Here is a 17,178-nt window from a genome sequence, read left to right on the forward strand (position 1 = left end):
CATATTTCCTTTTGTGTGATGCATCCATCATGACTTGCAGCTCGCTAGCGGTTCTTCGTTGTAGCCAATCACAAAAGAATGTTGTCGCTGGTTGTGCGGTCGTCAACAATAGTCTCATAGTGTTCATCCACATATGGACATGCTATGGGGTTGTTGCAACACAATATAGTAAGACGACAGTCGCTGCATCAAGCACATCCCTGTCAGCAACCCGAATATCATGGTGTAAAATATGTACAAGTGTAGGCACTTTCGCTGTTTAGTTGCCACAAACAGCCACACCTCCGAGTGTTTGGCGAAATCTATTCCGATCACAGGTGAACCTACAGAGAAGGAACAACCATAACCACGGATAACCATGTAGACTGCCACCCGAGGAGTGACGCACGATTGACGTTCAGGAGAGTTCAAGAGACAAAGAAAAGTGATATTGATAAATATGCTTTGTACAAAATCCGAATGTAGTCGTCAAGGCAAGCCGCATCCATGATACCTTGAGAAATCTTTACCCAATGTGCTCACGGATTGTCAAGGTATCTGTCACTCTAGAACCACTCTTTCATGATCCATCTGTTGAAGAATTCTAGCGACGCTTCGGGTTGGTCCAGAGGAACCATGTGACCACCAGCATGTAGTCGCATGAAAGTGAAGTTGCCATGAGACTTGACCTCACCAATCTTTCTGCCACTCTTCTCGCCGTCAATCCGAAGGTCCTCCATCTTGGCGGCTTTGAATTCCTTGTGACCTGGCCAGTCGAGAGCCTCGCTCCAGGCCTTGTTGCCGAGCCAGTTGCAAATGAAGTCAGCATCGCCTGCGTAGATCAAGACTGGGATCTTCTCCAGGATACCTGGGACTAGTCTGTGGAACGGCTTCATCCAGTCGCCTTGGAAGAGAAAGTTGCGGTTGATATCGAAGTTGCAAGAGTCGTAGCCTTCAACCTCCACACCAAGTGCCTTCATGACCTTTCGGTCGTTCAAGAACTTGGTGATCCAGCCGAGTTCAGGGTAGCAGAGGTTGCTGCTGTCCTTGCATTTGCCACGGACATCATAGACATTCTGGCCAGTGCGTTGGTATGGTGCCAAGAGTGCGTTATTGCAGTAGATGGATGCTGGAACACACGACCAGACACTCTCACTATCATAACAGTTCTGGATCAAGGACTGGCATCGTGGAAGAGCATTGTCCATAGACTGGCACGATTGTTCATCTAGGACTGCTGGCCAACCGCCATCACCACAAGCCATTGGACGATAGTACTCGTACTGAGTGAGACCATCTGTCAAGCCGTTGCCGATAAGGACCGACTTGAGATTGATGTTTGTATTCTTGTGAGACTGGATTTCAGAGGCGAAGACTGGAATGTAGTGGCCAGCATACGACTCGCCAGCAATGTGGAAGTCCTGGGTTGCGTATTCCGGGAACTGCTTGAAGAACAAGGTAAGGAGAGCATAGACGTCCTTGCTGGCTGCGACAGTATTGGATACGCTCGAGCCTGAGTAGGAGAACCCGACATTGACGGGCTGATCCAAGAAGATAACGCTTGCGTTACGATTCCAAGAGTAAGGGTTATAGACAAGGTTGAGGTTCTTGTCAATTCTTGAAGGACCAAGCTCAAGGAAGAGGCCGGTCAACGATGAGCAGCCTGGACCACCGTTCAACCACAGGACAACGGGGTCGTTCTTTGGATCGTTCCGTGACTCGAAGAACCAGTAGAACAAGTGCTTGTCGTTCTCATTGTCATCGAGATAACCGGAGTACTGCTTGACGTCTGGATCGACCTTGAGCGCACTTGGGTCCACAGCTTTCACACGAAGATCGTATGTGTCGAGCTTGCCACTAATCTCACGCTCTTTCTCGCCATCTGCGTTCTCGATCCACAGGTCCTGAACATCAGCGCCATGGATGATGTGGTCCCAATCGTGTCGTCGTTGGTGCTTCTTTGGAAGCGAGAAGTAGCTGGCTGCAGCCATATCCTCTGGGTAGAGCCTGCAGCTATTAGTACTGAAGATGCTACGTAGTGCTGGACGTAACTCACATGGAAACCTCATCCCAAACTGCTGCAGCTTCAGCTGATAGACCTTTCAAGGCATCTTGCATGTTGTGCAACTGCCTTTCAAGAGCATCTTTCGCCTTCGCTGGGAAGCTCTTTGGCAACTGTAGAGGCTGTTGATCGATGACACTGGCAGTGGCAGCGCCCACCAGGGCTGCTGATAAGAGTCTCATACCTGCAGACCTGAATAGTGTCTGAGATTTGACAAGATATACGACAATGGAAGAGTATCAAGTAACTTACTAGTCTAATGGGTAGAAGGACCAGTTATCAGAGATACCAGAGGTGGAGGAGGGCGAGACACGAATGTCTCTGCCTGCGGCGCACCGGTTGCTCTCCACGACCGAGGTGGCACCTGTCGGAATCGTGGCTGGTGTGTCACTTGATCCATGTCGACAGTCTGCTATTGGTCATTCTCAGCCGAGATCTTGCTGCGGAACCACTGACGCAAGGTACCGCTCTGATCTGAATGTCTTGATTGCACAACTGTAAATCTAAAACTGCCGGATGGGAGTGCTCGTATATCGTTGTAAGCGGCAAGTAATCATAGCTTCTGCCGGAGCTTCGCTTCATATGCGTGATACGGAGCAACCTTACAAACCATGCGACAAGATGGTGTTCACGCGAGAATATCCCATGATACTCTCACAAGCAGCATTACGTACTTATATACGTTGTCGCTCCTTTGAAAGTCGTTGAGATCGATAAGCGCAAGGAGCTGGATTCTTTTAAGCACTCACAACGTACTATCTCGCGCAGTGTTCAGCCAGATAGAGAGTTATCGTTCCAGGTCACCACCTTACTTCGTACCCACTCATCCAATCCCTCGCGCATCGAGAAGCGGCCGAACCCGGACTTCTTCACGCCTCCATGAGGCCTATACAAAAGTCAGAACAAGAAGCAAAAAGCAGTATCAACCACATAAAGCATTAGCAGAAGGAAAGAGTGCACTTACAAGCCTGCTTCATCATGAACCGACATGGAGTTCAAATGGACCGCTGCTCTACGTTAGCCTAAGCAACCACGTCGGTCAAAGTGCAAACTTACCTCCTGTCTCGATACCCTTCGCAAGCCTAAGCCCTTTCCTCAGATCCTCCGTGAATACAGCACTGGCTAGGCCATAGTCAGTGTCGTTAGCCAGCTCCAGCGCCTTTTCCTCGAAATCCGGACCAGCAGGTATCGAGTAGAGTGAAACAGTAGGACCAAAGGACTCTGTGTGATATATCGACATGTCTTTGTTGACGTTCTCAACAATGACTGGACGCATACGTGTATTCGAGGCTTCTTCGGCATTGGCATCACCGTAGATAGCTCTTGCTCCCTTGGAGAGTGCATCGCTGAGCAGTTCCTTGTTCTTTTTTACACCGGGTGAGCTAACAAGTACAGGTGCAGGACCCTCTTTGCCAAACACTTGGTCCATTGTACCACATAGCTTCTTCTTGAACTCCTCGACAACCGACGATTCGACGATAATTCGCTCGGTGGCCATGCAGATTTGTCCGGCATGTAGGAAGGCTCCCAATGCGCACTGTAGGGCTGCGTTATCAAGGTTTGCATCCCCACAGACGATCGAAGGCGCTTTCCCGCCTAATTCCATGAGACAGGGTTTCAACATCTTGCCACATCGAGCAGCGATGATGGAGCCAACATTGGTGGAACCCGTAAAGTTGACCTTTTTGACCGCAGGATGATCGATGAGGGCGTTCGTGATCGGAGCAGCATCTTTAGGATCGTGATAGATAGTGTTCAAGACACCCGGAGGCAAGCCAGCTTGCTGCATGATCTGAGCAAAGTTCCAATATGTTGCTGGCGATGCCTCGGGTCCCTTGAGCACCACAGTGTTGCCCATGGCTATGGCTCCGAGGCTACTCAGGTGTTAGTTCAAGGTTGCGCATCGCGGAACTACCATATTCATCCTGAAAAGACACTGGCATGTTCATGAGGAGACTTACAACGATCGCATGCCTAGCACATGTGGTGCATTCCAAGGCGCTATGGCAAGCACGACGCCATATGGTTCTCGCCACAGCAAAGCCGACTTGCCTTCTCCGCTAGGAGTGAGCACAGAGCCTTGCACAGTAGGTATGAGACCAGCTATCGTCAAGCAGCCTTCATAAGCTGCATTGAACTCAAATTGAAACATAGAGTTTGCTGCTCCAGTCTCTGTGTTTGTGTACAGAAAGGCATCCTTCTCTTTCTCCTTCAATAGCTGCGCGGCTTTTAACAGGATGTCTCTTCTCTGTGCAGGCTTGCTCTTGCTCCATGTCTTGAACGCCTTCTCGGCCGAAGCCACCGCGTTCAGAGCGTCTTGCTCACTTGCGGCTGAACACTTCCAGCAGACTTTGTTGTCGTTCGGTGATACCACATCGAAAGTCCTGTCTGTTGTGATAGTCTTGCCATCAAGGAATAAAGGTACAGGATCGGATGAGGGATCGAACGCTGCATGAGCCGCTCCGTTCGTCGTCGCCATTTTTCAGTAGTGTCAGAGGACCAACTGTGCGCAGGGAAGTGGACTAGGAGACCGTGAGACGAAACACCGGTTCAAGAACACAGCTAGAAATTCTATGTAACCATCAATTGTATTAGCAACCAAACTTAGTTAAGTATTCTAGAGTCGATCGACTTCGGATGTGGGCAGCTTACTGTGGGGAAGTTACAGAGTTTCGTCGGGGCAGATCACGGCTGCTGGAGAGTGATTGTCGCCATTTTTTCAGCACCTCGCCTTCAGAGGAAAGTGGCTCGTTCCTGCATCGATTTCGCGCATAACGTCCAGCAACCCCTGAATATCGGCTAGTACTGGTCGCAGCACAAAACATAGTAGTTTGACCAGTCTGATGTTGAGAAATCGCAGAGCTCGATGTGAAGGACTACGAACTGCTCTGTCCAGATGAGCCTCAATAAATAATGTTTGGTGACTCGTCTGATTTCTGATGAGTCGTCCCTCCACTTTGCCGAAGAAGCTTCCACCTGAAGTCTTGTCAATGCCTGGACTTTTGCACGGTAGACACCATTGCATAAGTTCGTACTTCCGCATTACTCTTGATTCTTGTGTGAGCTGGAAATGCTTGTACAACCTGCTCACGTCGTGAAATCTGCAGAAGGATGGGTCGCTAAATGGCTCGACGCTTATCCGCAAGGAAAGGTTTCTGCGATCGAATCCTCCTTTTAGGATCGCTTGAGCTTGTGATGTGCAGTGGGATCCGCCTTATGCTATCAGCATTAATGAGTGGTGGTGCCTGTGCAGGCAACTCGATCAGGTTGACATTCCCCTCGTCTACATGACCAGGTGATGCATGCTAGACTCCGAGCTGACTTGTGGTCATAACGAAGCTGCTCAGGTCATGCTCGTGTTCGTACATGGCCGCTGGCTGATCTAATGGTCGACTGGCCTTTCAGAGGAGGATTCGGTCCGCTTACTAGGAGGTTCGTCCATGATGATGCCTCCTTCATCGTACATCGTGCTTGGTGAAGGTCTGCTGCACTATGCTTCAGCATCTTGTCTCGAAAATTAAAATCCTGTTTTAAGTAGGTATCTTGGGTCTCTCTCTGTCGCAGTACGGCTCACGACGTTGAAGGGCCGATGCTGTCACTCCAGTCATGCTTTGACGCACTATCTTCGCACATTTCTGAAACCAGCTCGAGGCAAAATGCCAAACTTTACCGTCTTTCGATGCTGCTTTGCCTTCCACCATTGAAGGTAAACCTTGAATTTGCAAATAGTAGAGCATCGAGCTTCGTCGGCAAGTCGTCTCAATTCTCCAGCTTACTGCTGCAATTTTTGATGCCGCAGCAGTTCATCGCCGGTGTTTTGCTTTAAAAGACGCGTGTTTCGTATCAACTCGCTGCTGTCGTCGACGTGTTTACTGATGTTGATCGTCCGTGATTAGACTCGTAAGCTCGCTGATAGGACATCCCATCAACATACTTGGTAACAACGCCGACCCGATCACCAATCTCTCTATCCTAGCTTCCATCGGCTCCATGAGAGTCCATTTCATGGTCGGACACTCGAATCACCACTTTTGTGCTTTGCTCGAGGGACGCGTTTTGACTCGTGCGGGGTAGAATTATCGTGGCGGAGATTCAGGTTCCATAACTAGCTTGAATGCATGACAGGTACAAAGCTCCGCTCATGCTGCAATGAAGCGAACTGCTGTTGGTCACAGTTCGTCCTTAGTCACGCCACAACTCCATGGTAGCATCTTGTGATTCAGGAATTGGTCCGCGCCTCCTTTTGGCCAGACCAATAATGGACAGAAGTGATAAGTGTTCTCAAAGCTCCAGCGCTCAGAAGGACAAGATGTGGTAAATAGTGTCGAACTGAAATCTTGTGCAGATATCCGGCCTTGGTACCGTGTAAGATAGCCCTGACAAGCATCCACTGTTCCCCGCTTTCGTGCCCCTCGAGCACCATCATTGTTTACATGCTGTGCCAAAGCTGTGCAAGGCGAGCCAGAACGACGACGGAGGAACCTAGACCGTTGCCATTCTATACTTTGACTTGCCTAATTGACAAGACCACCTCACTGGCTTCAACCACGCCAGATCTTGCAAGTAACAGTAGCAAGCCCACCTCGTAGATTGGAGGCCGAGACGACTACTGTATCTTGCTAAGCAAACCATCCAAAGCAGTTCCCTCCTGTCCGTGAGCTGCACGCAGAATGTCCCCCTCTCATGCCACGGGTCGAGGCGGCTTCTTGACCATTCAACGTCCAGATCGAGCTAACCGTAGCGTGTGAATTGTACCATTTCCACAAGGATCTACGCCTGGTGGATTCCATTGGCCTCAGGTCCGCATCTTCGGGCTATCGAGGTCCTTGTGAGGTTCGACACCATGCAGACCACTCCTTCCCTTACTCCGTTTGCCCTCGTTACCACCAAACAAGGACTAGAGTCCCCATTGCCGGATGGATCGTAAGCTTTTTCTTCGCCATGGGTCTCGAACGAGGGCAGGGAAGTTGAGGGGCATTCCCTTTCATCCTGTCTGGAGACAAGGATAGACAAGGACGGACAGGGAAGAATCGATCCTGCAGAAGGATACAAATATGCAGCTGCGCTCCGAGAAGCGAGGGTGTTTCTTTCTCTCTCACAGTCACAGACAACAACAACATATTTCCTCATCTTCAAATCTATCACCATGCCTAACATTCCAACCGAGCAGTGGGCTCAAGTCATCGAGAAGGTCGGTGGACCAGTCGAGTACAAGAAGATCCCAGTCGCAAAGCCAGGCCCTGGTGAGGTCCTCGTCAACATCAAGTACTCTGGTGTCTGCCACACCGATCTCCACGCCGTCAACGGTGACTGGCCCATCCCGACCAAGCTACCACTTGTTGGTGGTCACGAAGGTGCCGGTATCGTCGTTGCCCGAGGTGACGATGTCACCGACGACGTCTGCAAGATTGGTGAGGCTGTCGGTGTCAAGTGGTTGAACGACTCCTGCTTGTCTTGCACTTTCTGCCAGCAGGCTGACGAGCCTCTGTGCTTGACTCCTAAGCTCTCTGGTTACACTGTCGATGGATCCTTTCAACAGTATGCCATCGCGTCGGCTAAGCAGTATGTGTTACTCCCCTCGAGCTCAGACTATTGGTAGCTAACCTTGCAATAGCGTTGCACACATTCCAGACGGAGTACCTCTAGATGAAGTATCCCCAGTCCTCTGTGCCGGTATCACTGTCTACAAGGGTCTGAAAGAGTCTGGAGTACGACCAGGTCAATCCGTTGCCATCGTCGGTGCGGGTGGTGGTCTTGGTTCCCTTGCCCAGCAATACGCCAAGGCTATGGGCTTGAAGGTCATTGCCATCGACTCCGGCGAGGAGAAGAAGAGCATGTCCGAGAAGATGGGCTGCGATGTAAGATTTTTGAGAAACTTACAAGTGTCACACTAACAAGAGCTCAGGCTTTCATCGACTTCGCCAAGTCCAGCGACATCACCAAGGACGTCCGAGCCGCCACTAATGATGGTCTCGGCCCACACGCCGTCATCTTGGTCGCCGTCAACGAGAAGCCATTCCAGCAAGCTGCCGAGTACGTCCGACCAAGAGGTACCGTCATTGTCATCGGTCTCCCAGCCAATGCATACATCCGTGCACCAGTCTTCGAGTCCGTGCTCAAGATGGTTAGGATCCAGGCCTCATACGTCGGTAACCGACAAGACTCTGCTGAAGCACTCGACTTCTTCGCACGAGGCCTCATCCACGCTCCGTTCAAGACAGTTGACCTTAAGGATCTTCCAGATGTTTACGAGAAGATGCACAAGGGACAGATCGCAGGACGATATGTGCTCAAGATGCCAGACCCAGAATAGATGGCTCGCCCATGTTGATACCCATTTCAAACAAGATAGCAGAATTGATCATGTTAAAAAACAATCGTCTCTCAATTCCTTGTAAGGCGACGGTGGAATTTAGTACTTCCTGTATTGGTTATGTGTAACAGCGCAGTAGTGGTAGGAAGAAAGGCGCCAAGATCAGTATATTAACCAAACTCGGAGTGGCTTGTGCAATTCAGGTAATTTGCCTCAGGCTGTGCCTACCATACCAGTAGATGCGGCAAATATTTGAGCGCGAAAGTGCTGTGGAAGGCTAGCAGCATATACACAGGCTAATTAGACTTGGAACATAGCAAAGGGATAAAAGGAAATCTAAGTTCCGAACAAGATACATATTCAAACTAGAATGCGAAGATGGTAAGCTTCGTAAGGACGTAGGAGGCGTCGAGATTTTGCCGATCTCGCCAGAACCCCATGTAGCTCTGTGGCTCTTTCGCCGCCTCAACCACCAACAAGCCTCGCACTTTACACGTACGCGTGGATGCCGAAGTCTCGAGAAGATCACTGGAAGTTGTTCCCATTCTAATATCTCCTGCAAGAGATCGTCGCACAATGATAGGTACTGGCTCAACAAATAGCCACAGTACACTCACGTGTCCATTAGCCGATCCTCGGTGCTTCCTCTGCTCATTCTTGTGTGTTCCTTCAAAAAGCGGATCTTCTGTCTACCCATCTCAATGTGTTGCATCGCAAGAGAATGTACAGTTTTCTCGTACCTCCTGCATTCCCTTGAGTCGATGCCTCCATTTACCGTCCAGGTATCAGATTTTTAAAGCACCTCAAGCTGTGCTTCGTCCATGGTAGCACATGACAGATTGTCTGAATAGACCTCACCATATTCGGCATGCCTTTTTGTAGCTCATCATAGCTCTCAATGCACCTTATATTGATAATCGCCTTGTTGGAGCTTCCACCTGCCTGCACTTCAGTTCTGACTCCCCGAGCCGTCTCATTTGACGGCTGAAAAGACGTGTAGGCAACACCAAACTTGCGCCGTAATGCTTCACTTGTGTGAAACATCAGAATTGAACAGAGACAGATCAGACAACATGAGGATTCCAGCTTCCATATTTTTGAAAATGCTGGCTACGTGGCCTCCTGAAATGCACGCCGTGCCTTCCTCGACAGTCACCCTGCGTATCCTGTATCCTACTCATGCCTGCTTGTAGCAGTACAAATCCGCACAACTACTCGAACCGGCAGGCTTTGGCTGAACAAATCTGGCTCCAGCGAAGTATTCCCGTGAAGCTCAGACATGGTAGCCAAGCAGACTGAGAATGATGGGCATAGTATCTGTGCTGTGTCAGGGCTTACCTGCACTATGGACTGACGGTAGTTTAGTCGCTATCCTCGGGACATGTTACCTATAGCTATCGCGACGAATTGCAAGCACTTTCGAAACAGACATGTCTTCTTAGAACTATAACCTGGCTTCGAGCAGCTAGTCGTCATTTATCAACGACTTCGCATGTCTGGCCAGCTTCGCTTGCCTCGCGATCTCACGTGATGAAGAACTACCAAGCGCATGTCGCGTTCGAGCTTTCAATAGTCCGCACCCCAGTCTTCGGTTCTGAAAACCGAGCAAGCACGCGAACGGCTTCCTCGTTCTCTCGCTGTAGCCAATGATGGAGATCGGAAAACGAGCTGACACGGAACAGACGCCGACTCCATGCACACAGCTGCACCGAGGTGCGCCGACAGAACTTTCGTGCTTGGAGTCGAAACGTGGGGCGCGCATGCTGTCGAGGTTTCAAGCAAAAGATACAATCATGGAGAATGTGTCATGGGACACTCTTACACAGTCAATCTAGCTAAATAGCAACACGAACTAGCCGTTGCGGGAAGAACATTCGTTACTTCTCAAGAAGCACGCAAGAGTGTCCTATCAATCCAGTTGTGTGAAGCGGAAGGCAAACATGGATACCAAAACAGGTGGTTTTCAAGAGCCTCGTTACCTTGAATTCAAAAAGTCGAACAAGACAGTCAATGGTCAACCTATACTGAACAAATATTCCACCGATCTAACCAACCACCATGACTTCCCAGGAGCAAAGGTAGGAGCTGATTCACATCGCGCAAGCACGCGCTAAGTATCTCAGGCTATGTTGTACGCTGCTGGAATCCCTGACAGTGATGCTATGCACAATCAACCTCACGTCGGAATTTGCTCCAACTTCTGGGAAGGCAATCCATGTAATATGCACTTACACGACTTAGGCAAAGAGGTCAAGAAGGCGGTGATAAATAAAGGCATGCTTGGATGGCAGTATAACACCATTGGTGTTTCTGATGGTATTTCCATGGGGTCAGATCGCATGCGATTTTCCTTGCAGTCTCGAGAGGTCATTGCGGACTCGGTCGAGACGGTCACATGTGCTCAAGCGCACGATGCGTGTATCACGATTCCTGGATGTGACAAGAATATGCCTGGTGTAATCATGGGGATATCAAGACATAACCGACCGAGCTTGATGATCTATGGTGGCTCAATAGACAAGGGGTATTCCAAGGTTCTGAGACGACCCATCAATATTGCGACCTGCTACGAAGCTTTCGGCGCCTACCAATACAACACCCTCAAACAGCCATCCGATGGTGGTGATCAATCAGCCACCAAAGACGAAATTATCGAGGACATTGAGAAACATGCTTGTCCTGGGCAAGGAGCTTGTGGTGGAATGTACACTGCGAACACTATGGCAGTAGCTATCGAGTCCATGGGTCTGTCCCTTCCAGGTTCGAGCTCGACATTGGCGAACTCACCCGCGAAGCTAAGAGAGTGCGTAAAAGCCGCAGATGCAATCAAGATATGTATGGAGCAAGATATTACACCTGACAAGCTAATCACCAAGCGTTCTTTCGAAAATGCTCTTGTAATCACTATGGCTCTTGGAGGTAGCACCAATGCTGTGCTTCATTTTCTTGCTATGGCAGTAACTGCACGGGTTACTTTGACTCTAGACGACTTTCAGAGAGTCTCAGACAAGATACCATTCATTGCAGATATGGCACCGTCTGGAAAGTATCTCATGGCGGATCTGTTCGACATTGGCGGCATCCCAGCTGTGCATAAGTATCTCATTGCTGCTGGACTTCTTGACGGTGGCATTCCGACAGTTACGGGCAAGACGCTTGCTGAGAATGTAGCAAGCTGTCCTTCCTTACCTCAAGACCAGCTGATTATTCGCGATCTGAAGTCGCCCATCAAGCGAACAGGACACATCCAGATTCTGCGTGGCAATATCGCACCAGCAGGCTCTGTTGCCAAGATAACAGGCAAGGAAGGTCTCAAGTTCACTGGTAAGGCCATGTGCTTCGACAAGGAGTACCTGTTGAACGAAGCGCTTAACAATGGTGCAATTCCGGATCATCCAAATCTTGTCATTGTAGTACGCTATGAGGGACCAAAAGGAGGGCCTGGTATGCCCGAGCAACTGAAGGCTTCGGCAGCTATCATGGGGTCTGGTTTGAAAAACGTGAGCATGATAACCGACGGACGATACTCGGGGGCCAGTCACGGCTTCATCGTTGGCCACATCACGCCAGAAGCGGCTGTCGGAGGTCCAATTGCTCTGCTCCAAAATGGAGATGAGATCACAATCGATGCAGAAACCAGGACTCTCAGTGTCAACCTCAGCGATGAAGAGTTGGATGCTAGACGAGCGAAATGGACACCTCCTCGGATGCCAGTAACACGTGGTGTAATGGGTAAGTATTCTTTCCAATTGTGCAGCCAAAAGCTAATTATTTCTACAGCCAAATATGCTGCGTTAGTCTCGGATGCTTCGCATGGTGCTGTGACAGATCTCTTTTAAGATGTCATATAGACTTGCAGCTTCACGGCCTATGCGTATATTCCGCACACCTCACCTCTAGCTGCAAACCTTCCTCTCCTTATAGATCGATCGTCTTCCAGGTGGCATAGCTCGTGTTGAATGACTTTGCTACGATGTGTCTGATGGTACTGAGCACGCAATGACGCGCGTGATGAAACGCACAGTTCCCGAAGAGTGTTGGCTTATTTGTGTTAACCAGCTCGTACGACCAAAGGTTAATAAAATTGACTGTAGAACGATATGAGAAAACAAATGACGTTGTTGGAGAAGACAACCCGACACAAAGATAGTTGTTGTTCTTATGTAACTCGTGCACCTTGACTCTGTCTTGTATTACAGACGTCCTTGGCCTCCGTCAAACGTGTTATTGTTGCAGGCCACAGTGAGCATTTTCGAAAGAGGAATCAGTTATATCGAACTCAAGCTCGTCATTGATTCTAGTGAATCGCTACATTAACCACGATCACGTATGATCCATATTGACCCGTGGTGACCACTACTCGTCAGCCAAGTGAAAGTCACAAATCATGTCAAAAAGTGTAGAGGCTACGCTCGAGGGAAAGTATCCAGCGAAGGCGCACTGTCGTCGGGTAGCGCAATATCTCCTTGATCAAAACTTGTCTCGTGATGGTGTTATCTATCTGGAAGCACAGAAGACTCGCATGGTCGAAGATGACGATCAAGCCATGCACTTTCGCCAGCGGCGCTACTTTTTCTACTTGTCGGGTTGCAAATTGCCAGACGCTTACCTGTTATACAGTATCCCGCTCGAAAAGCTCACCTTGTTTATTCCTCCTGTTGTCCAAGAAGAGGTCATCTGGTCAGGTCTGCCTGAATCAAAGGAGGAGGCATTGGCAAAGTACGATGTGGATGATGTGAAGTACACGAACGAAGTGAACGCGGCTTTGGCTGCGTATGGGCCGTCGAAAAGCACGACCGTTTATGCTATACCAGAGCAAATAGCTGAGCATATCACTTTTCTGCCCTTCGCTGCCACAAATGTCGATACCCTCCGTACCGCGATTGACGAGTGCCGAGTAGTCAAGGATAGCTATGAGGTGGCATTGATCAGGAAGGCCAACCAGATCTCGACTAAAGCACATATTGAAGTACAGCAAGTTGCCCGGCATGCTCAGAATGAGGAGGAACTCTATGGTGCTTTCATTGGAAGTTGCATAAGTAATGGCGCCCATGAACAGGCATACCATTCTATATGTGCAAGTGGAACCTCTTGCGCGACACTGCACTACGTGCGGAACGATCGACCATTGAGGAACAGGCTGAATGTGCTAATGGACGCGGGCGCAGAATATGATTGCTATTGTGCTGATATTACACGAACGTTTCCCCTCAGCGGCACGTTTACCCCCGAGTCTCAAACGATATATGACATAGTGAAAGACATGCAAGAGGCAGCCTTCAAGATGCTTCATGCGAACGTGCAGTGGGAGGACGTTCATGCCGAAACCCATAGAGTTGCTATCAGAGGACTTGTCAAGGCTGGTATCCTGGTTGGAGACGAGAAAGAGCTCTTCGATAGTCGTGTTTCAGTGGCTTTTTATCCTCACGGGCTTGGACACTATCTTGGGATGGACACTCACGACACAGGTGGGCACGCTAACTACGCCGACAAGGATAGCATGTTCCAGTACCTCCGTGTCAGAGGTCGCGTGCCTGCTGGTGCTGTTATCACCGTCGAGCCTGGCGTCTATTTCTGCAAATTCATAATTGAGCCAATACTCGACAAAGAGGTGGGCAAGCACATTAACAAGGAAGTGTTAGAAAAGTTTTGGGACGTTGGAGGTGTGAGAATTGAAGATGATGTGTTAATTACGGACGAAGGTTTCGAAAACTTAACCGACACGCCGAAGTTATAGGCTCCTGCCAGTTGTCCATGGCTCTGGACCGCCATGCTAGCAAGATAGCTTGAAGACACCTGATGCACTGCATAGAGAGGAAGCCGATATGTCGCGTCTCTCGACGAAGGTACCAGACTCTGTCGTTGTTTCTGAGCTCAGAAGCCACGCTATCGATGCTCCTGGATATTGCCTAATAGATACTTTGGCACAGTACCAGCACTACAGGTACTCCACACACGTAGTACTAGTGCGATCAAGCGCACTAGTCCACTCCAAGTAATGAAATGTCTGTGGAGGGGTCTGGAGTTCATTCGGCCACAGCCGACTGGATCTGTCAACATCGAGTTTGATGAGAGCTGGTCGCGTGGAGAGCCAAGCGCAAGGGCAAATGCACCCCAGATCCAGTCGATCGTATTCCCCACGAATCACAAATCTCCGGCTCTTTTCTTTGGAGCCAAGCAAGTTGAATCTTACAAGCAGATCCACAAATGGATCAAACACTCTTCTGGGTCGCGAATTCCACATTCCAATCCAAGCTCATGGTTGCTGTCGAACCTCCTTGCTGCAGACCGTCAGGCAGCCTTGTAGGAAATGTGCAAATTAGACCTTCAAAGTGCTCAATGCGTCTGTTTGTCGTACTCGTGATATAAACAGCAAGAATGTCCATTCACATCTCTTTTCGTCGTTATCCCATCCGCTACAGGTGAAAATATTGGTCACTTCGGCAGTCGATAATTAGACTTCTCACCACAAACTCTAGCCACCAGCTGCATTAAGCACGTGCACAACAAAATACGAATACTTGTGCGGCTGAAGAAGCAGCTGTCGACTTTCAGTACTTCTATCGATCTACCACAACTGCGGATTTCCACAGGCGCAAAACTGGCCATAGCACTCTTCATAACCAACACAGATACAGACTCGGTTCAGTCCAAACGACCAGGGCTCGATATGGAGTGTTTAAGGACCCTTTTCAGACGACCTGGCAAGTCGAGGCACAGTCGTAGAGAAGGCGTCGGTGCACAGAGGTTATATGAAAAAGACTCGGCCTCTGATACAATTGGCGCTATGCAAGTAGCAGGTATGCAAAGATCAAAGCAGGGAACATTTGTCACATCATATACGAACACACCAATCATCCCAGTCACACACGGACAGAATACACAATCCTCATCTATAAGTGACTCCTCCAAAACAGCCGTCGATACATCCTTCGTGTCGCGGCACGGTGAAAGTCAGTGGAAGGGAAAGCCAAACGGTAGACCTTACGATCGAAGAGAAGAGTTGTCGCCGGAAGATGAGGATATGTGGGCAAAGATGTCAATGTGAGAAAAGGTCTGAAAGAAACCTGACTTTGATCGTTCATATTGAATTTTGGCTTCGAGATTAAGAAATACCAATCTAAGCAGGACATGAACATGATACCATATGCAAAGCCAAAGCTAAGATACAGAGCCACGCATGAAGACTATTGGCAAGTCAGACTTAATCTCGATTGTAAAGAACAGTGTGCTACTCATACTACTGGTAGATGATTCGACTCTATCAAATTTCCAATCACAGTTGCGTTGGCAGGGTTAATTTTCACGATTCGATAAGCGAAACAATCCCAGTAGAGCATGACCAATATCCAATTTCGGAGGTTCCACCCTACTAACAACTCGCTGGGGACGCCGCGTGAAAACGAGTTTTCGGACTTTACTTCCACTTGCGCTCTGGCTCATCTCACAGTCACGCTGTGCTGCGACACTACCCAGTGTTCGTTGCTTCCAAATATCAGACACTGAACAATATTTTACTTGCACACCTCGAGTTTATACATTGGGTAGGTAATGGGGTTGATTTGTGCCCACTGCACTGTTAGTAACGCGAACTCCGATCGTGTTTCCCCGCACTCTCGATCACAGCTGACCTGCGGAAGAGCCATTTATGTTCGATGAACTCAAAGTTATATTGATATTGAGATGGATACCACCACCGATCGTACCTGACAAGACAACTGCTCAGGTACCACGATGGACCACACGTGAATGTGGAAATGTTATGCATGAGAAACAGAATTCATAACTCCTCTGAAGTCGTGACATCAGAGAATCGACATCATAATCAAGTCGCTAACCGAAGCACTTGGTGTTGACCTCATGATCAGTGAAGGAATAGAAATTGGAGTCCTGCAGCCCAATGACGAAGGCAACTCATGATGCAACAGGTCCATTCTGTCTTCACGTGCGATTACTTCATATTTTGACATTGCAGGACTGACGATGGAAATTCAAACGTGGCCTCACTTTGAATCTTAGAGTTATAACAATACCTTCAAGCCATCATGACACCCAACATTGTCAAAGGATCTAACTCCCTCCCTTCAGACCGGTACGACGACCCGAATCATCCAGCAAATCAAGCCTCTTTTCAAGCAAATAAGACAGAAAAGTCACAGGAGAGCGATATGTCTTCAGGAGGAATGGATGGAGACCATGCTGGCAAGACTATGGATCGTGGCGCGAACGCAGCCACAAACTTGACTGAAATGTCCGAGGGTATACATGAGGACGCAAAACAAACAGTACGAGAAATGCAGGAACCTGCTTACCGATCCTGATATTGACATGTATATACAGGCTGGTGCTGGTCAGAAGGAGACCGGACAGGGTACCTCCGTCTTCGACGCCAACAAGGGTTCGATAGGGTCTGCATTCGCAAAAGACGGAAGTATTGGTCAGATTGGTGAGAAGGTTGGAGGACCGTTCTCTTCAGAGGGCATGATTGGTAGGTTAGACCTCGTGTTGGACTGAAAGAGCCAGCTGACAATACTCCATAGGCAAGAACTTCACTCAGGGCGGTTCGATCGGAGGGACATTCCAGAAGCTTGCGGACAAGAACCAGGAGCATTGATATGCCTCACCCAATATTGAGTCATTATGTTGCACCATAACACCGGCAGCATGACTGTCGACTCAGTCAAAATATGAATCTATCACATCAGCCCTCGTCGCCCTTGACCATCTACCTATTGATTTCTCCCACCGATATGCTCTGGTCGTGTCCAGTCTAGCGGCTCGGAAAGATCTCCCTTGAAAGCGACGTTCTTGATCACGTGTGTAT

The 17,178-nt window shown here is 49.1% G+C and overlaps 6 protein-coding genes across 6 annotated transcripts; 4 read left to right on the top strand and 2 right to left on the bottom strand.

Annotated features, from left to right (window-relative positions):
- Window positions 1-545: 545 nt before the first annotated feature.
- LTR64_001287 (uncharacterized protein) lies at window positions 546-2,223 on the bottom strand (the record flags this gene model as incomplete). The annotated part of the gene is made up of 2 exons (XM_064895668.1): window positions 546-1,986; window positions 2,036-2,223. The coding sequence occupies 2 exons, from the start codon at window positions 2,221-2,223 to the stop codon at window positions 546-548; spliced, it is 1,629 nt and encodes a 542-aa protein (XP_064758355.1).
- A 589-nt stretch (window positions 2,224-2,812) lies between these two features.
- Window positions 2,813-4,520, bottom strand: LTR64_001288 (uncharacterized protein; the record flags this gene model as incomplete). Its single annotated transcript, XM_064895669.1, has 4 exons — window positions 2,813-2,927; window positions 3,006-3,048; window positions 3,098-3,915; window positions 4,003-4,520. 4 exons carry the CDS (start codon window positions 4,518-4,520, stop codon window positions 2,813-2,815), a joined length of 1,494 nt encoding a protein of 497 aa, XP_064758356.1.
- Window positions 4,521-7,187: 2,667 nt separating this feature from the next.
- Window positions 7,188-8,354, top strand: ADH1 (alcohol dehydrogenase; the record flags this gene model as incomplete). The annotated part of the gene is made up of 3 exons (XM_064895670.1): window positions 7,188-7,603; window positions 7,656-7,899; window positions 7,947-8,354. The coding sequence occupies 3 exons, from the start codon at window positions 7,188-7,190 to the stop codon at window positions 8,352-8,354; spliced, it is 1,068 nt and encodes a 355-aa protein (XP_064758357.1).
- A 1,940-nt stretch (window positions 8,355-10,294) lies between these two features.
- Window positions 10,295-12,193, top strand: LTR64_001290 (uncharacterized protein; the record flags this gene model as incomplete). Its single annotated transcript, XM_064895671.1, has 3 exons — window positions 10,295-10,432; window positions 10,478-12,086; window positions 12,135-12,193. The coding sequence occupies 3 exons, from the start codon at window positions 10,295-10,297 to the stop codon at window positions 12,191-12,193; spliced, it is 1,806 nt and encodes a 601-aa protein (XP_064758358.1).
- Window positions 12,194-12,741: 548 nt separating this feature from the next.
- LTR64_001291 (uncharacterized protein) lies at window positions 12,742-14,091 on the top strand (the record flags this gene model as incomplete). The annotated part of the gene is made up of 1 exon (XM_064895672.1): window positions 12,742-14,091. The coding sequence occupies one exon, from the start codon at window positions 12,742-12,744 to the stop codon at window positions 14,089-14,091; it is 1,350 nt and encodes a 449-aa protein (XP_064758359.1).
- Window positions 14,092-16,399: 2,308 nt separating this feature from the next.
- Window positions 16,400-16,968, top strand: LTR64_001292 (uncharacterized protein; the record flags this gene model as incomplete). Its single annotated transcript, XM_064895673.1, has 3 exons — window positions 16,400-16,639; window positions 16,695-16,842; window positions 16,895-16,968. 3 exons carry the CDS (start codon window positions 16,400-16,402, stop codon window positions 16,966-16,968), a joined length of 462 nt encoding a protein of 153 aa, XP_064758360.1.
- Window positions 16,969-17,178: the final 210 nt, after the last annotated feature.

Source organism: Lithohypha guttulata (genome assembly GCF_036872675.1).
Source record: "Lithohypha guttulata strain CCFEE 5908 chromosome Unknown scaffold_1, whole genome shotgun sequence".
In the NCBI taxonomy this organism is placed as follows: domain Eukaryota; kingdom Fungi; phylum Ascomycota; class Eurotiomycetes; order Chaetothyriales; family Trichomeriaceae; genus Lithohypha; species Lithohypha guttulata.